Genomic DNA, 26,150 nt, shown 5'->3' with positions numbered 1-26,150 from the left:
TTTTTGAATAATTATGAGAAGATCAAGCCATAATGAAAAGTTCCTGGGTAAATATCAAATCAGACTACCAGATGAAGATATTAGAACTCCCTCCTTTGCAAGAACGTAATGAATGCACCCATTATACAGTGATGGGCACTGTTTATCAGTGTGTCAAGCCATAGAATGACTAAAACTCAGCCAGTGTTCTTTCCAAATCTACCTTTTCTGTGTTCCACTATCAAAGTTTTCCTCAGAGGATAGGTACAATTAAGTATCTTGAATTTCATTTTATAAACATATATACTTTATTCTAGATAAACTTATGTAGTATATTAATATTTTACACACACACACATTTTCATGGTGCTGGGAGATTGCACAATGGCTAAAATGCTTGTTGCACAAACGTGAGGACCATAGTTCTAATCCCCAGAGCCCACATAAATGCTAGGTTAGCAAGGCAGCCATACTGTAATTCCGGCCTCAGAGGGTAGAATTAGAATCCTCAATTCAAGCTGGCTGGCAAGACTATTTATATTAGCAAACTTGGGGTTTCATTGAGAAACCCTTTCTTAATGAGTAAGGTGAAAAAAGGATTGAAGATGACTCTTAACATCAACCTTAGGTCTCTACGTAGATGCATGAACACATGAATACCCCACACACATGCAAGCACGCACACCACACACATGCACACTACATACACAAAAGCGAAATACATATAATATATGTAATATATCTATACCTATCTATATATTTTTATAATTTTATATTATAAATTTTGTATAATTTTATTATTGTAATACCTTATAATTTATAATTTTAATAATTTTGTGTTTTATTAATAATGATAATTGTAATAATAATTTAATATAAAATTTAAAAGCTATATGACATTTATAATTTCATGATTACATATCTATATAATTATTTTCAGAACCCAAATGATACCTAGCATGCGTGGTGCACTGTAGTAGCTGTGGCTTCCTTCCCAGTGTTATGAGTACATTATGCATCGTGGTGATTATGGCAATCATTTCTATGTTTAAAAGGCATAGGTTATGTGCTTTTTCTTCAGTGTGACTGATGTGTGGACTAGTTTGTTGACGATAAATGTAATCAGCGCTCTGTATCACTCTAAGTCACGAAAGCAGTTTCTCACGTGTAGTATTGACCTTCAGCGAGTCTGTGAGCTGTGGAATATATCTTTAAAGCACTGTACCCAAATTTGTCATTAGTGCTCAAAGTCAACTCACTATGAGAACAATGAATCACCCCATCCTGACATCCTGTATGTTTTTATATTGTCATTTTTTCCTCACTAAGAGAAACAGAGCTGGATGATAATGGCTCATTCAATGACTAAGCCCATAAAGTAATTCTTGAAGCAATCATTTTAGTAGTCGTCAGAGGAATACCTGAAGCCTATGACTTAGTGGGGTTATAATTATCCTACAAGAATTATTTCTGCCAGACACACACAGATACATGCATCCCAAGATTGCTACTGATTTTTCCAACCATGAAAGAAACCAAGATAAAAGGACAGAAGCCTCTTGAACCTCCATTTTCCTAGGAGAGCCCCCTCAAGAAACTCCTTTAAACCATCATACTTCATATATCAACCCCAAACTTGTCAATAGGATATGTAAGCTGTGTTTTCAAACGCTCAATCTCTTGGGTTTTGTTAAGGAAAAAAAATTAAGAGTAGGGAAATAAATTGGCTATTAAAATCCAGGACAAGTGTCGAGGAAATGGGTCAGTGTCTTTGTTTGGGTTACTATGGCTATGAGGACATGCCGTGCATGATCAAAAGCAAGTTGGGACGAAAGGGTTTCTTTGGCTTATGCTTCCACATCCGTAGTCTATCATGGAAGGAAGTCAGGACAGGAACCTGGAGGCAGGAGCTGATGCAGAGACCATGGAAGAGTGCTGCTTCCTTAAGGTTTGCATCTCATGGCTTGCTCAGCCTCCTTTCTTATAGAGCCCAGGACCGCAATGTTGTAGGAAGGCCGCTTGTTTGTTCCCGGCTGCCCAGAATGGAAATGATCACACAGAAACCATATTATTTGCAATACTGTTTGGCCAATAGCTTAAGTATATTTCTGGCTAACTCATATCTTAAGTTAATCCATCTCCGTTAACCTGTGTATCACCATGAGGCTGTGCCTTACTGGGTAAAGTTCCAGCTTCTGTCTCCAGTGGGGTTATGTGGCTTCTTGTCTCCACCTTCTTTCTCCCAACATTCAGTATAGTTTTCCCCGCCTACCTCTATTCTGCCCTAACAGGCCAAGTCAGTTTCTTTATTCATTAACCAACAAAAGCAACACATATACAGAAGGACCTCCTACATCACCACCAGCCCAGAGATAGCCCAGGGATGGCACCCACAATAAGGCAGGCCCTCCCAGTGGGCCCTCCTACATCATGTATCAATTAAGAAAGCAAGCTTGCCTATACAGCCTGGGTCTTATGGAGGCATCTTCTCACCTGGAGCTTCCTTCTCTCAGATGACTCTAGCCTGTGTCAAGTGGACACAAAACCAAGCAGTATAGTCAGTGTGTAAAACATATGCCACATTAAGTATGAGGGCCTGAATTCAGATCACAAGAACCTGCCAGGAATTGTAGCAAACATGTCAATAATCCTTCCTACCCTCCCTACTCAACAAATATGTCAATAATCCTCCCTACCATTCCTACCCTCCCTACCCCCTGTGTTCCTTAGGCATAATCAGAGGTCAAGACAGGAGAATGAATGCCTGGAAGTTCATGGCCCAGCCAGCCTTGTGTATGCGGCACTGAGCACTAGACATGCAAGACCACATAAGGCAGAACTCAAGTCTCTGTCTCTCTCTCTGCCTGTCTCCCTCTCTGTCTCTCTGTCTTTGTCTGACTGTCTCATAAATAAGGGGCTGGAGATACTCAGTAAAGTGTTTACCAAGTAAGCATGGTGTCGTGAGGTCAATCCCCAGCACCACATAACGACACGGGTACACGGGTACAGTGGCATGCTTCTGCAATGCCAACACTGACATTATCCAGTCAAGATGAGGATGTCGTTTAGTCTGTAGCCTCAATTAGTCAAGAAGTCTGCTTTGCCGTCTCACACTTGGCTAGGATGAAGCATTCGGTGTTGAACTTTAATGCATGCTATAGGAGTTCTGGTCACGCGGCTCCAAGGTCGAGAGCATAGACTGGTAATTGCGGATTCCTTGCTGGTTTGTTTCCTTCTCTTCTCCTTCATCAGTGTTGTCCAAAAGTTAATGGATTGTGTCCATTAAATTAGCGCTAATGGCCCTATTTCCATCAAACAACTCGCCATTCTGCCAGCTTCTCCTTGTGCTTGCTTTCCCGCAGGAAATGAGCCATCAGTTACAAAATAAAACAAAACTGGAAAATATTTAATTCCCACTGATCCCACATGGGCATTGCTCTGTTTCAGCATTTTTAACAGAAGGGAACCTGTAAGCTTATTATTTAACTATAATTATTTTCATAAATCGGTTTCCCAAAAACTGATAAAGAAAAAAGTCTTAACCTCATTACAGGATTCGGATGCACAATTACTTGGAGATGCGTGTTTATGCTGGTTGAGACAGAGGGTGGAATTTGTGGAGAGGAGTACAGAATGGAAGTATCATTTTAGAAAAAGAACCCAAGCATCCTGACTAAGGACCTTCTGACTCTTCCCTGAGTACTAGGCTATGAATAAGGAAGGTGAAACATAATTCAAGAAAGGAAGGGAGGGAAGAGAATTGTAAACTAAATATTTGCAAGGATTTATAGTGGGCAGGAAACAACTCAAACTCTTGATAGCTAGAACAATTATGGAATTCACAGTGGCTGCCTACAGCACTGAATCATCTGCCTAGAGTGATCTTCTCTGCACCCATCCTGGTAAATCTGAAAAATGAGCCTTAGTGGATTGGGCATATCTCTCCATAAGTAGCTGAATAGTCTAGTCTACCAGAGCAAAACCCAACTCCCACCCAAACTTAGATTTCATCCTTCAGTATTTGATATAAAATTGCCAGTTATGTAAACACACACACACAGTAAAGATGGCCGGTGGCGGTAGTGGCACACATCTTTAATCTCAACACTGGGGGAGGGGGCAGAGACAGGTGGATCTCTGAGTTTCAGGACAGCCTCGTCAACAGAGTGAGTTCCAGGACAGCCAGAGCTACACAGAGAAACCCTGTCTCAAACAACCAAACCAAACAAACAAAAATACAGTAAAGTATGATTTGTATCCTGGGTCTGGATAAATATCAACCAATGGAACTGTCACCAGCCAGAGATGGAAGAACTAACTGAAAAATGTAAATACCACCATTATAGAAATGGTAGGAAGTTTGGAAGAAAATGTAAATGCAACCAGAAACTTAATCATAGATACTTATTTTAAAATAAACAAACAAAAACCAGTGCCACAGTCAAATAAACTTACTATGTTGGCTTAACAGAAAATTAGATTACATAACTCAAAATAAGTAAATTTAAAAATTAACCGATAGTTCTATTCAGCTTAAAACCAAAAAAGAAAAGCAACTGTAATAGGTTGAGCCACATGATATACACACAGCAGAAACCCCTGAATTTGAAAGGAATACCCCCAAAAAAACTTGAAAAAATTATGGCTGGCAATTTTTTAAACTCGATGAATTCTGAAGCCTCAATTCCGAGATATATCATACCACATTTACTATAAACATTATTGCAAGAGCTGATAATAGAAGGAAACCTAAGGGCATTCAAATATCTTCATGTGCAACTGTAAAGTTCGCTGAAGTACTGTGGGATCCATGAACTGATGGAATAACCAGTGGAGGAGCAGAGAGAAATGTCCATGCCCCTGTTTCTTAGAGATCTGTGCTTGTGCAGGAAAACTGATAAAGGCTGAGACAGAGTGTTACATGCCGGTAGGTACTGCAGTTCTTACACAGTCATAAAGAAAAAGTCAGTATAATGGTACCCAGAGCATCACCAAAAGGTTTTCCCAACATAATAAAAATCTGAGTGAAGCTGAAATGCTGTTTTCCTCATGACTTTTTCATGTTTTTTTACAAAAATATTTATTGGTTGGTTAAAGCAAATATGCTAATGTCATGTGAAAATAAAACGTATAGCAGTTTCAGTGCATAAAAAGGTGGGTCATATGAGTTAGACTTCAGGAAGTGGGTGATGGAGAGGCGGTGGAAATATTTACTAAGTACAAAGATGGCATACTGAAGACAAAGTGTATCAGAGATAGGGTGTAACTGTGATAGAGCACTTGTCTGCCATGTGCAAAGCCCTGGGTCTTTCCAAGCATAACCACACCCAACTCAATGATCATTTCTATACAGTTTTAATTCCTCTTAGAGAGAGTGGTTGTCAGACTACATCAACAAGACTTGGCCATGCTACGTATGTATCCTAATGAAACATCACATTAAAAATAAGATCCAAATAAAGATGAAATGAATTAACAAAGGTACATTGTGGAATGAATTACTGTAAGAAATTCAAAGGGGTGTATCAATATCAGAGATATAAATGTGAGCAGCATTAATAATATGCATAGGAAAAAAGACATTTAGTTAATAAGACTTAAATGATACGTAGACCCAAGGTACCCGAAATAATGCTCATATCTAATTCAGTTAGTTGGTAGAATTCTACACAAATTACAAGAACAGGAGAAAATTGTAGCAAAAATTGGAGTTTATATAAAAAAATCAGAAAAAGAGAAATCTTTAAAAATACCAAGCAATTTAATTTTAGTACAAAACACTGCACCACAATGAAACAAGATGTTAAATCTTTCTAATATAATCAAAAGAAGTCACAATCACATCAATATGCTTGCATAACAAGAAAATTCAATGTCTTTTTCCCCAATTGTGATTAAAAATAAGTTAGCAAAAGAATAGAAGAAAATTCTTTCACGATGACAAAAAAAGCTTCTCTAAAAAAAAACCAACAGCTCATGGGAGAGGACTCAGTTGGTAAAGTCCTTGCTGTACAAACCTGAGGACTTGAGCTTAGCTCTGCAGCATAAAAGCCAAGGACAGTTACGCCTGTAATTTAACCTTGGGAAAGTGGACAGTGGAGGACACCTGGGCCTCAAGGACAAGACAGCCTAGTGCAACCAGTCACTTTGTCAGTGACAAACTCTGTCTGTCTGAGATATGGTGTCTGTGGCTGCGAAGAGATGCCATGATCATGGCAACTCTTATGAAGGAAAACATTTACTTGGGGTGGCTTATTGTTCAGAGGTTCGGTCCCTTGTCATCATGGCATGGCGGAAGCATGGTGGCGTGTGGACAGACACAGTACTGGAGAGGTAGCTGAGAGTTCTACATATGGATCCCCAGGCAACAGGAAGAAAGAGTGAAACACAGGCCTGACTTGAACTTCTGAAACCCCTAAATCCAATCCCAGTGATGCACTTCCTCCATCAAGGTCACAGCTACTCCAAGGACACATCTCCTAATAGTGCCCCTAATTACTTCCTAATGACCAAGCATTCAAATATATGAGCCTCTGGGGGTCATTCTTATTCAAACCACCACACTGTCTCAAAAGTAGGGGGGAGAACAATTGAGGAACTTAACATGGACCTCACACACACACACACACACACACACACACACACACGTGCACACATTTTTGTACATACAACCCTTCAGCGAATAGTGCAAACTAAATTCGTCTCTTTTAATATGCAGGTTAGGAACAAATCAGGAATGATCATTTTTCCTTCTCAACAGTGTCTCACGTGTTCCATCCACTGCGATATGACAGAAAACAAAATGCAGATTGGCAAAGAGGAAACCATATGTAGAAGATACAGTTTGTGCACAGTAGCCTAAGAACACTGCAAAATGAACTGAGGCAAATCTACCAGCTTATAAAAATGCACCATTTTTAGCTGAGAGGCGGTGGCACACGCCTTTAATCTCAGCACTTTGGAGGCAGAGGCAGGTGGATCTCTGAGTTTGAGGCCAACCTGGTCTTCCAAGTGATTTACAGTACGCTGGGGCTACAACAGAGAAACTCTATCTTGGAAGCAATAAATAAATTTTTACTATTTTTAAAAACAGTAATTGGATCTTTCTATGGGAATGATTAGAGCCCAGGACCATGTGTGTGTTCTCTCTCCAGCAAAGGGTCATTTGTTGTAAGATATTTCGGAGCAAAGATCAAGGAATTGTATCTTACAAATCAGGAGGCTATGTGAATAATTATTTTATTAGAAACATTTCAGTGGATCATTTCAAATCTTACATTTTTCATTTCTCTTATGTTGAAAATGCTGGTTCTTGATGGTACATTTGCATATTATGACATATATAATCAAGCAAAATGGTTTCATAGTAATATTACTTCTAACAAAAGCCTGATTAAGTGGAAGTTAAGGTTTCCTTGAGATCTCCCACCATAGCTGGATCATGCTTAAAAATTACCTGGATGAATCCTTCTGCATACTGTTGTGGTTAATTTGCTAGGCTTGTTTGTTTGTTTGTTTATTGACACAGAGTCTCACCGTGTTGCCCTGGCTGTCCTGTAGCTCACTATGTAGACCAGACTTACTGTGGAACAATGGTTTTTTATCCTGTTACTTGTATTATTGTTAAGAGAACGCTGATTGGCCAGTAGCCAGGCAGGAAGTATAGGCAGGGTGACAGCAACGAGGCAGGAAGTAGAGGCGTGGCAATGAGAATTATGGGAAGAGGAAAGTTTCAGTCAGCAGTTGTCACCCAGAGAGGAAGCCAGACACGGAGCAAGCAAGATGTGACTGCCTCGCCGAAAAAGATACTAAGCCACGTTGTTAACACAGACAAGAATAGCAGTCTAGTATAAGATGTAAGAAAGAGTTAATAAGAAGCCTGAGCTACAAGACAATCCAGTTTATGATTAATGTAGACCTCTGTGTGTTTCTTTGGAACTAAACGTCTATGGGCCCTGGTAGGACAGAAACCTCTGTCAACACAGACTGGCCTCAGTCTCACAGAGAGCCACCTTCTTCTGCCTCCCAAGGGCTGAGATTAAAAGCCTCACCAATATGCCTGGCTGCCCTAGGTTTATGATTCTAATTAATTTTGTAGTTTTTACTTATTAATTGAACATGAGAAACAAGGCTCAAAAATAAAATGAATGGAAACAGTTATTTTCTGAGAACTCTGATTCTAATTGTCCTGATTCCTTCTGTTTCATTACAAGCAATCATCATGTTGCCTGGTTTCTCTTCTGTGACATATTATTTTATTTTACAGAAGTAGGCAGGGATTTATGCATGTGTATTATATGTATTATGTGTGTGACACATGTCTATCCATTTTGCTCTCTCAGAATTGCACACTCTGAAGGACATGTATATACACTGAAGGGCACACTGCTTTTTTTTCCTTCTGTGCAATATCACAGTGCTGTGAATTACTGCACACCAGCTCAGACAGATCTCCCTTGCCTTCCTTTGCTCTAGGGTGCACAGTTCTCCACTTTATGAATATGCAGTGTCCTGTCGTCCACCACCCCACCCCCGGAACTTTCTTAGGCTATTCTCGCTGTTCCCTCAGAAGTCTATCCATCCACTTAAAAGCAGAAGCAACAGGGCTGGAGAGATGGCTCAGAGGTTAGGGGCACTGACTGCTCTTCAAGAGGTCCTGAGTTCGGTTCCCAGCAACCACATGGTGGCTCATGGCCATCTAGAATGAGATCTGGTGCCCTCTTCTGGCATGCAAGCACACATGGAAGGAATGTTGCATACATAATAAATAAATAATTTAAAAAAAAAAAAAAAAAAAGCAGAAGCAACAGGAGCTGGAGGGCATCATCAGTCTTTGCTCTCAGCAGCAGTCCATGCAGCAGTCAGGTTGCTGTCCGCAGCCCAGGAGACAGCTCAGGAGCTCCGTTCCTCAGGTGATGCATCTCAGGAGCTAGAAAATGAGGTCCACATCAGACACACACATACATCCATACATACACAGAGACACACATATACACAGACACATACATGTACATACACACATATACATATACACATACACAGACATAACATATACATACACACAAAGACACATACATACACACACATATTTCACACAGAGATACTCACACATACACACACACACTCTCATACACACGTATAGACACATATATACAAAGACATACATATACACACACACATAGAGTCATACACACACCAAACATGCACACACATACATATGCAGATATACACATACTCACACAGACACACATACATCTGTTTTGTTTGAGACAGTATCTCGCTACATAGCTCTGACTACACTGGAACTCCCAATGAAAACCAGACTGTCCTTGAACACACCTGCCTCTGCCCCCCTAATTCTGGGATTAAATATGTGCACCACCACACCTGGTCACAGTAGGCATAATTCTAACTTTAACTGTTAGTCATATGCCCAGTTTAAGTGGCATCTTAAGTGAAACTGTAAACAACTTGTTATTTCCCAGTCCAGATGCATGTCGTACATTGGGGTTGTTTATCTCCGAGGCAGCCTTACCAGGCGATAGTGAGCATTCTAACTTTGTAGAGACGCCGGGAGTACAGTGTGGCAGTTCAACGAAATCCACACAGAAGGGGAAATGATTTGGCTGAAACTACCCACAGAGCATATACCATAGTTTATTCAGCCAGCCCTCATCCCGATGGGCATCTGGGTTTCTTCCTGCCTTTCATCTCAGTGAGCACAGCATTGTCTAACCGTGAGCTGAGTTGTTTCACACTTGCCGCCATGAGTGTTCACAGTAGATTCCTGGGGTGGGACTGGCTGCATCCGAGGGTCCATGCAATGGTTGGATGGTTTTGCCATTCCTCCTACAGCTACAAAAACTCACTCTCTATCCCAGCTTCTCAAGGGGGTTGGGTTGTCCAGATCTTGATTCTTCCATCATGTTTAAAACATGGTGCTTCAGTGCGCTCTCCTGGGATCTTACTTTATATACGTGTCAAGGCATATGCGAGGAGGTTAGAAGACAGCTTTCAAGAGTCACTTCTCTCTTTCCACTTTTTTCCCTCAGGTCCTGTGGCTTGGACACCTGTGTCTGCTTCCTGAGTGCTGGGATAAAATGCTTGCACTATCATGCCTTGCCTAAGGCACGGTTTAAGGTCATAATGAATTTTGAAAATGGTTGTACCTTCCTTCAAATGCTGCTTCAAAATATACTTCCACTTATTTATTTATTTTCAAATTTTCTCTGTAAATAGTGTCAGTATTTCTCTAAATTGACCTGTGACAAGTAAAATGGGAATATTGACTAGTAGTAAGTGGAATTATTTTCAAGTCATGTGCCCAATTTTATTTATGTAAATAATCTATAATACCTGAAACTCTATGAACTCCTTTTTACACCTCGTTTTGTAAAGCCAAACAGCTGAAATAATCAACTCAGTTTTGTTCTCTGTTCTGACTAGAATCAGGGGGAAGGCAAACTTGTGATTCCACATGTAACCACATTAACTGTAAGCGGCGTAATAACCAGGCTAGCTTAATATGAAACAGCAAATTTTAATGAACGGATAGCTTACAACACTAGGGATCCAACGATGAGCAGGAGATAAAAAAAGAGAGCTGGGGGGCTCATGGCCCGCCAGATTTATACGTAAACATTAGCCCGAGGCGAACACGCCCCCCCAATGGGCTGGGCTATCCCTACAACTAACTATAGCAGATATGGTCTCTACTTGCCAGGGTTTTTTGTCTCTGCCTCTCTGTCTCTCTGCTCTTCCCTCTCCTCTCTCTCCCTCTCTGCTTGCCCTTTCTCCTATCCTCTCCTCTTCTCTCTCTTCCTCCTTCTCTCCCTCCCTCTCTCCTCTCCATCCCTCTCCTTTTCCCCTCTCTGTATGTATACAATATGGATACTTTCTCTCTGTCTGCACATTTCTCTTTGTGAGTGTGTCCACACACAGAGGTGAGAAGACAATCTTGAGTGTCAGTCCTCACTGTCTGCCTTGTCTGAGACAGAGTCTGTCTTGTTACCTGCTGTGTTCTGCAGACTCGCTGGCCTGCAAGCTTTCATGGATTCTCTCATCTCGCCTTAGCAATACTGGAGTTACAGACATGCACTACATACCCAGCTTTATCTGAGCTCTAGAAATTCAAACTCAGGCCATCGCCTGACTTTTATCCATTGGCAGCCAATGTTTTACCCTCTGAGCCACCTTCTTTGCCCCAGCAAACTTCTCTGTTTTCTCGGCTACTTCAAAAGATACTCTTATAACTTTGCCACTCTCAGGTTCCCAGGCAGGTGGCAATCCACCGCTCAGCCAATACGCCTTCCTTCTTTGACGCTAGTCATGAATTGCTATCTATAAAAAAATACACTTCCAAGTATTAGCAAGCCTGTTAGTGGTGATAATATAGATCCCTCAAAAACTCCATTTTCCAGGTGAAGTAGAAGTTTCTAGTAAGATACACCATGTTTATAGTTTCTGCACACCTGGCATTTGTGGTGGCAAGCGCCTTGCTGCCAGTTAGAGAATTAAGGAAAAGCATCTTTTCATCTACTTTACAGTCCTATCAAAATGCTAACTGGAGGGGTCCCTGTGTCTGGCATCTGTCCTGTTTTAACAGGATGCCTTCTAGGGAGGAAGCTGTTGAAGATGGATGTGTTCTTAATAATATATTTTACATGTCTCATTAAGAACAAAGGAGGCAGAGCCAAAATATGCAGGCAATGTATTGTTAAGAGAAATAGACTGCTGTTGAATAGGTTTTGCCTGCCACCAAAACTCAAAAGCTGCCCTGGGATCTGCTGCACTGTGCTGATTTTTGACTGAATGGTTATGGGTAAATGAACAGCCAGCAATGAACTGTGAGTCAACAAAGCACAGCTTGGGAAATGCAGGAGATTTATCTCACATATGAAAAGCAGCTGTTTTCTCGAGGGGGGCAATTCCTCTTAAGGGATTTTTGGGCTACCTCTACCCGAAGATACAGCTTAGTAGAGAGAATGTTTGGGTAACATTCACAAGGTCCTAGGTTTTCTCACATAAGCATGGTGATGTACGCCTGTAAACCCAGCCCTTGATAACAGAGGCAGGAGGGTCAGGAGTTAAGGGTCATCCTTAGATTCATGATGAGTTTGAAACCTATCTGGGCCATATCTTAAAAAATATTTTTTAAAATGCTGGGGAAGATCTCTTGATTTATACTTCAAGAGGGACAGGTAGTACAACTTAGTGACCCTACGCAAGCTCCTTAGGGTAGGGTTTTATTTTAGGCCCATGTATTACACATGTTGAGTGCCCTGGTTTTGTTTCTATTGCTGTCACAGAGTACTCTGACAAAGCCAACTTTAAGGGAGAAAGGGTTTATTTGGATCATTACAGCTCTACCTTACAGTCAAGGCAGGGGCTTAAAGCAGCTCAGACATTCACAGTCGGCAGCAGAAGAGAATGCACACACTTGTGTCCATGGCTCAGCCCACACACCCACAGTCAGGAGCAGAAGAGAATGCACACACTTGTGCCCATGGCTCAGCTCACTTTTTCTACTCCTGTGTTGTAACACAAGGAGGCTGGCTTGTTTGTTGGGGTTTTTGTCCTACCCAGGACCCCGCAGCTGGCAAGCCCCAAAGAAAATCACACAGAGATCTCTATAGGTTATAAAGCTGATTGGCCCATTAGATCAGGCTACTTATTAGCTCTTGTAGCTTATAGTAACCCATTATTCTGATCTATTTTTGCCAGATGGCTCAGTACCTTTTTTAGCTGGCAGGTCACACCCTGCTTTTTTGGAGTCTGGTCAGGAGTGGGAGGAAGCAGCTTTCTACTTCTCAGAATTCTGTTCTCCTTGTATCACCTCTACTTTCTGTCTGGTTTTCCCACCTATACCTCTTGCCTGGCCAATCAACGTTTATTTAAAACATGATTGACAGATTACAGACAATTCTCCAGCACCACTGTGCAGTCCAGGGCACAAATCCAGGGAGCTGTGCCACCTACAGGGTACTGTGTCATCCCAGATCAATTAACACAATCAAGACGGTCCCCACAGACATGCTCCCTGGCCAACCTGATTTACACAGTCCCTCACTGAGTGTCTATTCCCAGGTGATTTTGGATTGGGTCAAGCTGACAATTAAAACTGACCGTGACAGTAATATACAGGCAGGAACATTTTGTCACAAGTCACTGAGTACAAAAACATCCAGGAACAAAGCTACCCTCATGACTTAATACCCAATACTTGATCTTCCAGGATAGTCTTTTTTCTGCTCCCCTCTGTTCCAAGAGCCTGGTCTAGAGGAGATTCTTCAGTAGCTTCAGCCAGGAGTGAGCACTATCAACAAACCAAAGGCACATCGCTTAGAGGAGTTGGGGTTTATTGTCTGAAGTGCACAATCCTTGGAGCAGCCTGCTGCTCCCCACCTAAGGCCACTGCTTGAGACTTCTCCTGCCCCACTGATCCTAGCTCCTGTCAGTCATCACCTTTCCTGTGTCTTGTGACTCAGTAATCAGTTGATTCTTTACCTATTACCTACTTTCTGTGTGGTGCACCATGTCTTGGGGCATCCCTGTATTTGACCACACCTGTTTTTTTTAAACCTATTATTAAAATTTGATTCTACCTTCCTTTGCCTCTAGCAGTCTTGACTGCCAAACCCTCTGGAGATTTCAGAGTATCCTTGTGGTAGCAAAGGCATGGCAGTGACACCTGGAGCTGGGGGTGAGAAAGCAGCCAGTGTTCAATGTGTCACAGGGCTGTCTCCAGTGAAGAAAACCCACTTTCTTGCATCTCCTGGCTGGGTTGATGAGGGACTGAGAGAGGGAGTTCACCAGAACAAGACAGCAGCACAGGAAGGAGTGACGTTTTCCCCTGCCTGGAGACATAGCTCAGTGGGCAAGAGTGTGCCACAAAGCCAGATAACCTAAGTTCAATGCCTCGAGCATTGCTAGGAGAGACCCAGCTGCTGCTAGCTTGTCTTCTAACCACCTGTGCACTATGTGTGTGCATGTGTTCCCCCACACCAAAATAAAATAAAATAAAATCGAGACTAGAGAAAGGAACTTTTCCTTAGGATGATTCTAATGACGACATTTGCACTGCTCTCTGGAATCTTGCTGACTCCCTGTGGGGAAACATTTGTGGTGGTGCGGTGCTTCTTCAGAACTCATGCCGGTAGTTATTAATAGGAAAAGCAAGATGGCGTATTTAGGCCGGTGGAAGCTGTGTGGAAGAAGTACCCGTGTGTCTTCGCTGGTTTCCTAAATTTGCAAATCTGTTTGTTTTAAATTTAGGTCCAATGTTTCATATCTTGTATGCAATGGAAACCCAAGCACTATAAGCTTCTTTTTGAGACAGAGCCTTAACAGGTACCTCAATAGACTTCCCAAATAAGTAACTCTGGTGGTTCTCAGCCATAATGACAAGATACTGAAGCCTAGCCCACTTGAGAATTGGCAGCATGGATGACCATAACCAAGAAGCCTTTCAGGACATCTGGAACATGCCCAGCACCTAAAAAGACATTGGCCAGAGGCTTCTTACTTTTGGTGATAATCACTTCTTCAACCCTCTATGGGTTTTGACCTAGAAATTTGTCCACTCAAAAGGACTCAGGAGATGGGCAGTTTTAATTTAAACCTTGGCATTGGCAGAACACCCAGTGTCTGGTTTCCTGGTGATAAAATAGCCATGTTTACTTCATGGGCTTGCACTGGAGAGTGCATGAAGAAAATCTCAGTAGTGAAAGAAGTGTCTGTACCCCACCTCTGTTTAGTTACGCAACCCGTGTCTACCAGCCCCAGTGATGCCCTGACAGGCCCTGACTTTTGCTGATGGTTGTACTGATGTCACGGCATCTGCCTGTGAGTGTACAGTCGGAATGGCTGTGAATTACATGGAATGATCAGTTTTCTGGCGCTCTGTGAATGGTTCATACCTTTCCTCTGCTTCAGACATCCTTCTGTTTCTACAAGAGGAGTCTCCGGCATTAACTGATCTCCCTATGGCAGCTGGGCACTGCCCTAGATGCTACAGATATAAATAATAATCTGGAATATTTTCACCCTCCAAACACATGAAGAGGAAGTACAGAAGCTTAAAAACAATGAGAATTTGCGTACATTGGGCTCATCATGGACCTAGTAACCATGCCAATACTGTAGCAGTTTGCATCTAGCCGTCACAGAAAATCCATCAATTAGATAATGCTATTACCTCGATTTTTATAATTGCTTGACCTAGGACTCGACTTGGTTTCCCAAACAGCTAGAGGATCTTAAGAGAGTGTCACAGCTCCATAAAAGTGGTAGTTTTGGTTTGTACTCAAGTACTGAAATACAGCTACTCTGTGTTAACTGTTCTCATTGGCAAAAGTTTGTAATTGAGCTACAACAGTGGCTCTCATTGTATGGGTCATGAGCCCTTTGGGGATTGCATATCATATATTTACATTATGATTCTTAACAGTAGCAAAGTTAAGATTATGAAGTAACAGTGAAATACCTTTATGTTGAGGATTGCAACAACATTAGGAGCTGTATTAAAGGTCCCAGCATTAGGATGGTTGGGAACTGCCCACCTACAACCAAAAATGCACCATAAGAGTGTAAAGACACATTAGAAACCATTTGGTAGAATGACTTTATACTTATTAAATATCATTTAAAAACTTTTTCAGGGATTAACTTTTTGCATAGTTCTTCATTGTATTTTTTTAATTGTTAGGGTAGTCAACAGAAATCTTGTTACATGGCTGGTTTCAGATTAAAAATAAATACCCTTGTTCCTTCACAAGCAGTAATGGGAGAGTGACCCTTTAACCCAGACATTGGTGAAATGGCAAGGTGTCTAGAAGAAGTATTTATATTGATAACTTGAGGAGCTGGTGATAATTGAGCACTTGCTACCTAATAGTTTTCTAAGAATTGTTTGATAGCTTCACAACAACCCTGGAGCATCACAGGGTGTTTGCTGTGTGGTGTAAGAGGTCTTTCTGTCTATGTGTTGCTTTCATTTATTGAATAAAGAAACTCCCTTGGCCTTTTGATAGGGCAGAACTTAGGTAGGCGGAGTAGACAGAATTGAATGCTGGGAGGAAGAAAGCAGAGGGAGAGAGCCACCATGGAGATGCCAGGTCAGACATGCTAAATCTTTCCCGGTAAGCCACAGCCTTGTGGTAAATACAGATTAACAGAAATGGGCTAAATTACGATGTAAGAATTAGCCAATAAAAAGTTAGAACTAATGGTCCAGGCAATGAATTAATTAATATAATTTCTGTGTGATTATTTTGGGTGTAAGCTGGCTGGGCAGCCGGGACGAAAAGCAGGCTCTCTCTCTCTCAACAGCTGCGCATGCTTCATTCAATCAAGTTTCAAATATTGCTGCCAAGACCCACTTCTCCCATGGTACCCAGCTTCATGCTTTGTTGCGAGCTAGACCCATCAAGGCCAATGCTCTTGCATGCATTTGCATCCAAGTTCTTCTATGTATATATGAGACTAGAGAAACTTCCTGGTTTCTCACCACCCAAGAAAAGGGTGGGGATCTTGCTGTCCTACTTCCTATCTTCAGGTCTTTATTCAGAGTATTTTCCTAGGAGTCTGGGAATTGCTGTTTGACCTTAGAGTGGAACCTTTCACTGGCAAGGATAGCCTTTGACGGCCACTGACCTCTGCTCGTGGGATGAGTGAATGTGCTTGGCAATGTACATGAAAAATACTGATTAAATGGGTTCTATTGCTTGGGTACTTCCTGGATGTCAGTGTGTTTATTTTGCAAAACGTGATTGAACTGGTATGAATTTCATAACAAGTCTGGGCCACTAGACAGAAAATACATTTTTTTTGCTAAATAAAATAATATGCTAATAAAAGTATATTATTTTGATTAAATGTATGATAGGTCATGTAGGAAAAGATGGTGTAAATTCTCTGGGGCTGATTTAGTATTGAGTGGCTTCTGAAAAAAAACTACTCATCATTTGATCATAGCTTTATAAACACTCTTCAGATGTCTATTGGTTTAGATAGACACGATTTAATTTGGGGAAGACTTGACTACACGGCTCCTCCCATGCTGAATATATTTGAGAGTATTCCAAAGGAGGGTTATTTTTCAAAATACAAGGTGCTATGAACTGAGAGAGAGAAACAAAGGTTACTGTGTTGATGTGGAAATACAAAATAGCTGAGTCCCATTCGTGTATGTTACATTAAACTCTGGCATCAAGGGGACGTAGACAATGCGCTCAGCACTCTGTGGGTCATTCCACACAGTGGTAATGTTTGGCTCTCTCCATGGTAAGCTCTGGTATGTATGCACTGTCTCCATAGCAACCCCCTTGTTCGGATAACCATCATTAAGGACCACATGAAGCATTACTGCTGAAGGAGATGGTTCTGCCAAGCGTTTTCGTTCGCAGCAATTCTGTTTCTCCATTTAATTTTGTCATATCTGAGGTCTGTTTCTTCATCTTATTTTAACCTAGCCCCTGCTCTTCATGAGGATGGAATAGAGCGTGCATCTTCTTTGATTGTTAATTGTTGGTTTCAAAATGTGTGTGACACATGGATGTGTTTTGTTGGTACTTCCCTAAGGAAGCGCGTTATGGTTCTATGTCAAATGCTGACTTTTTCTTTTTATAATGGGGCCATGCTCATGGATTCTCGTGACCATCTAATGTCTATGACTCAAGCCGCTCCGGCTTTATTTCCCCCCATTTTCAAATCGTTTACCCTAAGGTAATGCTGGTGTCCCCAAATAATGCAAATCCTGAATAAGACAAGTAAAAATCAGAATGTGTGTGTGTACGTGTGTGTGTTTATATATACATATTGCTACTGGGTGTACAGCTATGTATGCTGAGGCCAGAGGATAACCTTGAACAAGGAGGGAACCTTTTGTTTTGTTTTTAAAGGCAATGCTTCTTGCTCATCTGGAACTCACTGAGTTGGCTGGACTCAGCAAGCCTGAGTCATCTGCCTGTCTCCACAGCCCCGAAACTGGTATTACAGGAGTGAGCCACCATGCCTGGCTTTCTTTTTTTTCTTTGATATCTCTCTCTCTCTCTCTCTCTCTCTCTCTCTCTCTCTCTCTCTCTCTCTCTCTCTCTCTTGTTTTCTTTCTTTCTGTGAGCATTTGGGAATAGAACCCAGGTCCTATGCTTGAATGACAAGCATTTACCAACTGAGCAATTTCCCCAGCCATAAACATAGTATTTTTAAAAACTCTCTTGTAGTGGGGTATGGAAGCATAGGCCTTTAATCCCTAAAGACTCTGAAGGCAGAGGCAGATGGATCTTGGTGAGTGGTCTACACAGCGAGTTCCAGGTCAGCCAGAGCTACACAGTGAGACTTTATCTCCAACATCAAACCAAACCAAACAAAACCCGGAAATGCCATTTTATCTAATTGGTCTTCCAGGTGCTCTTAATTGTCTAAGCAATGGGATCACCTTTCCCTTTCCCTTATCTGTGTAAATCTGGCCGCTGTGAGGAAGCCTGGATTCCCACCTGGCTGGAAAGAAACTTCTCTTCCTCTTCCTTCACTTCTCCAACGCACACCAACCAAGCTCACAGGTTAAGCATATTCATAGAGCAAGCGAGAGTGTCAAAACAGCTGCTGTTAAAACGTATGTGTCTAAACAGACTTGGCAGGTGGTGTTTCCATAGGCATGCAGATGTAGAGAGATAGAGATACAGGCAACAATAACCATAAGAAGAGAAGGCCATAAATTTGAAGGGTGTGGAAATGGGAGGCACTGGAATAAGAGAATGGAGGGAAGTGATGTAATTACATTTTAACTTTTAAAAATTTATGTGAAAATTAAATACCAGATTATACTATACCTTGCAAAATATAGACACTGGTGGTTAATTAAAACCTGTAAAATTCCTTTGAGAGATGTTTCCTCACTTAAATCTCTTTGCCTCTGAGGAAAACAAGCTGCAACTGGCAAGCTCTCAGCACTCGGGTGGGATTCTTGATTCTTTTTCACGGACCACAAGAGCACTGAGGTGGCAGACCCAGATTCTGCCCTATGAATGCAGAGAATCTTGGTGGAAATCTCAAAGGGCAAGGTGAAGAAGTGACCGGTGCCTTGCCAAGGCTGGAAGTGTCTGTCAGGACTAGCTGGAGGACGCACCTCTTCCGAGTGCTGGGGAGATGGAGGGAAAGAGTCAGAATCCAGCAAGAGAAGGTGACCTATGTGTGAACCATGGCTGCACGAGGCTGGTTCACCATGCTGCAAGGGCACAGAGGGAAATCTGCTGCTTTTGCCAAAATGGGAGCAGAGATCAGAGGGAAAGACAGAGTTGTGAGCACAGGATGACTAGGGCCGCTGTGGCCCACCTTCCCTGAAGAGACTGCGTGGTGAGACTCACAGTGGGTGCCTGAAACTGTGGATACTGCTCTGCTGATGTATTCATGCACAATGGGGCTATTAGGAAGTTAACATAAGGGGAACTATGTGTTTAACTGCAGGTGGTTTCATACAGCCAAGACAAGGCCACGGAGGGAATTGACACCCAGGGGTGAACGGTGCAGGTTGGTGCAAAGCTGATACCACAAAAAGCAAACCTGTGGGTAACTGGGCATGAATAGAGTTCAACCAGTCCTGTGTGATCTTGTGCCATAGTGTGCACTGTATGCCTCTGTGTGTGTGTGTGTGTGTGTGTGTATAAGATGCAGGTGTATGTCAGAACTATACCTTGGAGGACATTTCTCTGTCACTATCTACCTTACCCTTTGAGACAGGTTGTCTTACTGGGACCCGAGACTCCCCAGTTTGACTAGGTTAGCCGGCTAGCAAGCCCTAGGGACCCTCCTGTTTCCCCACTAATATTGGGATCACAAGTGTGTATCACCACACCACCAGATGGTACTGGGGATCAAACTCAGGTCCTGGTGCTTGTGTGGAAGTCTTTTGCTAACCCATCTATCTCCCCAGTGCCGAGACTTTTTAAATATATTCATGAAAATATTGTTTCTGGGAGCCAGCAATTGGGCTCAGCATGCAAAGGTACTTGCTGCCAAACCTGGCAAGCTAAATTCAAACCACATAGTGGAAGGAAAAAACCAACTTCCTCAAACTGGCACTGTAGCATGAGTATGCACAGATATAGACACATACAATAATAAATAGTATTTTTTTAATTTAATTGATTTTTTTAAAAACAACACTAGAATATATACCCTCCCAAGCTAAACACTGGTTTGAGTACAATACTATATGTGTATATATAACTATGGAATAGGAAGTGGTATATAACATCTAACTTGTTCAGTTAGAAAGACATGCTGACCTAGCTGAAGCAGAGGACTGAGCAGAAAATTTGCTTCAAGGAGTTGCTTTTCTCCAAATGGAGGGGGGAAAGCCCACATCACAACTAAAAGTAATTATCTTTGTGTGATGAATTGCTTCCTTATCCACCACACCACTAAAGAGAGACTCACAAATTTGGCTTATTTAGCAAATACTTTTTGGGGGCTCAACATTGAGTCAGTGAGAACATAATTGAGTAGAACGCCTCCCCTCAATGTGACAAGATGGTCACAATTATAATGATGAGCATTGTTGGATAACGAGCTGATTGTGGGTACCATGAGTCACTCGGGGCTCGGTTCATTTACATGCGATAAAAATTACAGCATAGTAGTGAAATAGAAGGAGCCAGCCCCCTTCATCTTTTTTTCTTCACTGAGTACGCTTTTGTGTCGATCCATTGAGACAGAAAGAACCTAACCAAGGCACATAAAAACCCATCACAGAAGTGAAATGATCTTAAGAAAGAAGATACTGATGAAAATCTTTGCCATCTGTAGCCTGGAAACACTGTGGCATCCAGCTTGCTGGCATACGGAAAACAACTTGCTTCAGTAGTCCCTTACTGGGGCTGACACTTACTGGGTACTTATTGTGAGTGTAGGATTTGAGCCAAGTCTTTAACGCATCGATTTCTTTAATTCCTGTTAGACTGGTGTGTTGGTGTGCTCTCTGATTGTTAATGTCTATCTGCCAGTGAAGAAATTGCCACAAAAATCATTTAAACAGTTACCCAGAGATCTTCCTATAAACAACAGACTCAAGACTTGAACCCAGGCAATATGAACTGGGAGCTTGCTCGCACACATCACTTCAGTGTGGCGGAACCTGGACCTATGTTTTTACATCCAGTGAGACCCAGAGATCCTCCTGCTTCTAGTCCTGCCACCTCCCGGCTCTGGAGTTAAAGGCACATGCTAGCACAGACCAGTTTTTCATATGCGTTCTGAGGAGATAAACCCAAGTCTTTCCCCTTGTGGAGCAAGGCACACCACATGCACACACACCGACAGACATATACACACAGACACACCCATCACACACACACACACACAACCATGCACATCTTCCTTTCAAGAGTTTTACAATATTATTGCAAAACAAAATAATGGAATAAAACCTTGAGGAATACTATTTGTTGCTAATCACTGACAGTATGGCCTGAAACTGTAGACATTGACGTAAACAGGGTTTCTCTGCCTTCCTTGCAACTGCACTGTGAACATGTGGCCTCCGAGCCAAGGGAGGTTTTCGCTTCAGTCTTATCATCCTGGTGATTTTCTGACCTCCAGAAGTCAACCTCCTTCAGATATGTTTGGCTTTGAATTGAAGGCTCAAGAAGGTGTCCCTTGAGACCCATGGCACCAATGAGTCTCTGATTTGCTGATCCATCTTCTAGCTCTTGGGGTCTTTGCAAAGGAAATCCATATTGTCACCTTCATGCCATCATCTCAAATTCTGGGTTATGATTCTTTGTCTAGAGTATGCTTATCTTTCTTATAAAGATAGAATTCTTTAAAAAAAGATATTTCTGAGTTTCTTTCTAAGTCCTCCTTTTAGTTTTCTGAACATGTTTCAGTGTCTTTTATAAATGGTGGTGACAGGAACTGAGCATAATATTTAACCATCCCAGAAGAAAATGTACCTCAGCTTCTCTTAGAAAATATTCATCAGTTAATGAATTCTCAGTTCTCATTATCTGTTTTGTTCGGAACAAAATGCAGTTGGCTGATATAATCCTCCAGATACCCGGACATTTCATGTGCTGCTACGAAGCTGTGTCTTTCCTGTCCTAGTTTCAAGGAGCTGCATTGAGGCCCCAAATCAGCATCCTTAAACTTACAAATTATCCCTTTAAATTTTATCTTGTTTTATATGGCCCGGTCTTCAACCTATAAAAGGATTTTGATCACTGCATCTGATCCAAAGAGAACTCAAGGAAAAGGAGAAATAGAAGAGCAAAATTATGCACAGCTGGAAATGAGATAAGAATTTTAACATTCTCTGAGAGACACAATATTACAAAACAGAGAAACAATCCTCCCAGGTCACTGTCCCTAATTTGTAGGTTTTCCTGGCAAACAAATTTGTTCCGGCCTTGAGGAGAGAATAGGGATGCTGCAACCATTAATACGGATTCCATCGCGGCCTTCCCGGCATTTATTACAAAGGCTAAATAAAGCATGTCTGAATGTGGCTGGTGTGAGAGAGCATTTGGGACTGTGCACTGGCTGCTTGACTAGCTCTGCTCTACTCTGCCCTGGTTCCTGGGCTATCCTCAGATAGCCTGATGGAAAGCCATAGTTTGAAATAGGTACAAGCATCTTTGAGAAAGAGGGAACAGCTCCTTCTGCTTTCCTTCCCCCAAGAGTCAAAGAGATAATAAAATATGTTGACTGACAGATATCCAAAAGTATCTGAGAACAAACAAATGGCAGGATTGTTTTAAGCGTAGATTTTTGTGTCGATCCTAACTTTGGAGATGAAAGGGATGAGAAGAGAGAACCAGTGTTGGCCTGCAAGAGGGGAGTGAGGGAGAAAACAGGGAGAGGGCGCCCAGGAAAGCAAACAGGGAGAGGACTTCCTGGAGTCATCGGCACCCGCCTTACACACTGGGACTGCTGTGACAAAGGCCCACGGACTTCGTGGTTTATAAACAAGAGCCCTGTGTTTATCGTGGTTTCATGGGCTGAGAATCAGTGTTTGGGGTCCGGTATGGCCAGGTTCTGATGAATTCCTGATTTCTCTTAGTATCCTCACATCGAAAAAGGCAAAAAAATTGCCCCGGGATCTGTTATTTAAAGGTAGGAATTTTACTCACACGGACACCATCCCCCTAACTTGATTACCACCCCCGAAAGCCTTGCCTTTTCGTACCCTCACACTAGGGACCGGGAATTCAGTGGATTTGGGGGTGATAAGTCCAGTTCACTTTAATGATGAATTCTATCAATAGGCCTGCTGTGCCTTAATTAATGCCACCAATGTAACAGAATATCCGGAGCCCAGCAATGTATAAAGAAAAGTTCCCTTTGGGCCTTGAGGTTTAAGGGGCTGAAGAGTTTGAAGATGGGGCCCCAACACCTGTTTAGTTTCCATAGGTCACATGCAAAGTCAACACAAGACAGAAAACAGACAGCAGTCAGTCATATGTGAAGGAGTAGACTGTGGCAAGCTGATGTAAAATAACTCACTCTTGTGATGAATTCAGTCTCATCGGAAGTTCATTTGAAAGTTCACAAGGGTTGACCCACCATGATCCAATCATCAGTAGGGTTTTCCCTTCTGCCAACACATTGAGCGGCTAAGTTTCAGTGTGAGTTTTACTGAGACACTCTGACATTCAACCTAACACGGTCCAGTAAACAAGGAAAAAATGAGTCTTGAATTAAAAGATATGGGGACACGTTGTGATGTCTACAAGATCAGTTTCAATAGGAGGGAAGGACAGTGTCTCCTTTTCTTAATTTATGTAACTTTAAATTCAATTCTGATTCTTCCAAAAAGAAAAAAGAAACTTGGGGCTCTATCTTAGCCAGTCATTCAGTCTGGTGTCGTATTTTCACCAATTTCAATGCTTAGTTATTAACATGGTGGTGTTGTTGGAGGATGTTAGTTTGTTTCCTGGCCACCCAGACTCCCGAAATAATCACACAGAAATTATATTATTTGCAATACTGTTTGGCCAATAACTTAAGCATATCACTGGCTAACTCTTATATCTTAAACTAACCCATCTCCATTAATCTGTATATCATGTGGCTGTGGCTTACTGGGTAAAGTTCTATCCCTGGAGTCTGTCTCTGGCGGGGCTACATGGTTTCTCCTGACTCCACCTTTTGTCTCCCAGCATTCAGTTTAGTTTTCCCCACCCAGCTCTGCTCTGCCCTATCACAGGCCAAACCAGCTTCTTTATTCATTAGCCAACAAAAGCAACACATAGGAAGAAGGGCTTTCCTCACCAACATGGCATGGCTCCTTCCTCTGATTTCATTTTCTTACGACTAAAGTCCAGCAGGCTAAGGTAATATCTGAGTTTGTCAGAAACAATCCCCACTCCTGAGTTTTTGTTTAGCTGAATATAAAATTACCAAAGGTCCATTCTCTCTTAGCATATGGAAAGCATAATATTCCTCTTCATTACCATGTTTGTTAACAACTTACTTTCCATCAAAATGTTATTTCTCTGTCATTAGATCCACATTATGCCCCTTGGCCTTGTAAATCTGGGTTTCACTCTATATGTGAGTGTGGGTTTGTTTTTGTTTGCTGGATCCCACTCGACATGTGGTGTGATTGTTTTGTTTTTTTTCTGAAAAGTTCCCAGCCAACTCCCCTTAAAATATCTCATCCCTGACAATCTGTTCATTCTTTCCTCAGGCTGAAAATATTATTGAACATGTGCTGGGACCTCTGTGTTTCCCCTCAGCTTGTGTCCACTCTCTTCTGCTTTAGTCTCTTCCTTTTGTCTTTGCTGCATTCTCTATATATTCTTTGATGCTGTAACTTAAATCTTCTGGAAGTTTTTTGTAAAATATTGTTTTGGATTTATTTATTTTGTTTGCATGGGTGTTTTTTAAATTTATTTATTTATTATTGATTTTTATTGAGCTCTACATTTTTCTCTGCTCCCCTCCCTGCCTCTCCCCTCTCCTTCAGCCCTCCCCCAAGGTCCCCATGCTTCTAATTTACTCAAGAGACCTTGTCTTTTTCTACTTTCTACTTCCCATGTAGATTAGATCTGTGTATGTCTCTCTTAGGGTCCTTATTGTTGTCTAGGTTCTCTGGTATTGTTATTTGTGGACTGGTTTTCTTTGCTTTATGTTAAGAACCACTTTATGAGTGAGTACATGTGATAATTGTCTTTCTGTGCTGGAGTTACCTCACTCAAAATGATGTTTTCTAGCTCCATCCATTTTCCTGCAAAATTCAAGATGTCGTTGTTGTTTTTTTTTCAGCTGTGTAGTACTTCATTGTGTAATTATATCACATTTTCCTTATCCATTCTTTGGTCGAGGAGCATTTAGGTTGTTTCCAGGTTCTGGCATGAGTATTTTGACTGCAAGTGAGTATGTGTACCATGTGTGTGCAGTGCCAAAAGGAGCCAGAGGGGGCATCAGATCTCATGGAACTGGAGATACAAGCTGTTTACAAGCCCCCTAGTGGGCACTGGGAATTGATCTGGGTCCTCTGCAAGAGACTGACTAATGATCCTAACCACTGGGCCACTCTCCAGCTCCTGAGTGTTCTTTGAAGAGAGCATTCCAATGTTTTGGGTTTTCCATTTCTGAAACCTTGTATCTAATATTGTTTCCCTCCAGTTACCTTTATGATAGCCTTTCACATTTTGTATTTTCTGTGTTTCTTCAGCCAGCTGGGTTCCCAAGTAGCTGAAATGAGAAAAAGGCAGCAATCCCAAAATGAAGGAACACAGGCCGTATCTCCAGCACCCGGAAACCAGAGGCCCAACAACACCTGCTGCTTCTGCTGGTGCTGCTGCTGTAGCTGCTCCTGGTAGGTCACCTAAAATGTCTGAAATTAGAGCCAAAGAATATGATTTTTGTTGCAATTTATCCACTGACACGCTGAAGGATATGTTTATTCTCCGCCCCCCCCCCATCAAACCATAAAGAGAAAGACAAGCTGGTCTCTAAGTTATCTGTCTTATGCTAAATGTCCACGATTCAGGCCTCTTTCCAGGTCCAGATTCACAAAGTGTAGTGAATGTGAAAATCAGTCCATTCAAAATCTCTGAGAGTTCCATGGACCAGACAGCACAAGATGAGACTAGACTTACTGGAACTTTCCATTGAACCCTAAGCCTGGGATTTTTTTCTAGACCCAATTTCCCCAAGAGAGCTACTAG

The 26,150-nt window shown here is 41.9% G+C and overlaps 1 protein-coding gene across 4 annotated transcripts in view; it reads left to right on the top strand.

The window, feature by feature from the left end:
• Rgs17 (regulator of G protein signaling 17) overlaps nucleotides 1–26,150 on the top strand; it is an 86,879-nt gene that overhangs the window by 31,859 nt on the left and 28,870 nt on the right. For all 4 annotated transcript variants that reach the window (XM_075950007.1, XM_075950027.1, XM_075950037.1 and 1 more), the window contains exon 2: nucleotides 25,655–25,798. In XM_075950007.1, coding sequence (XP_075806122.1) covers nucleotides 25,680–25,798 — 119 coding nt within the window. In that variant the 5' untranslated portion in view covers nucleotides 25,655–25,679. The remainder of the gene's footprint in view (nucleotides 1–25,654; nucleotides 25,799–26,150) is intronic.

This window comes from Microtus pennsylvanicus, chromosome 1 (genome assembly GCF_037038515.1).
Source record: "Microtus pennsylvanicus isolate mMicPen1 chromosome 1, mMicPen1.hap1, whole genome shotgun sequence".
Lineage (NCBI taxonomy): Eukaryota > Metazoa > Chordata > Mammalia > Rodentia > Cricetidae > Microtus > Microtus pennsylvanicus.
This window is presented reverse-complemented; position numbering and strand designations above follow the sequence as displayed.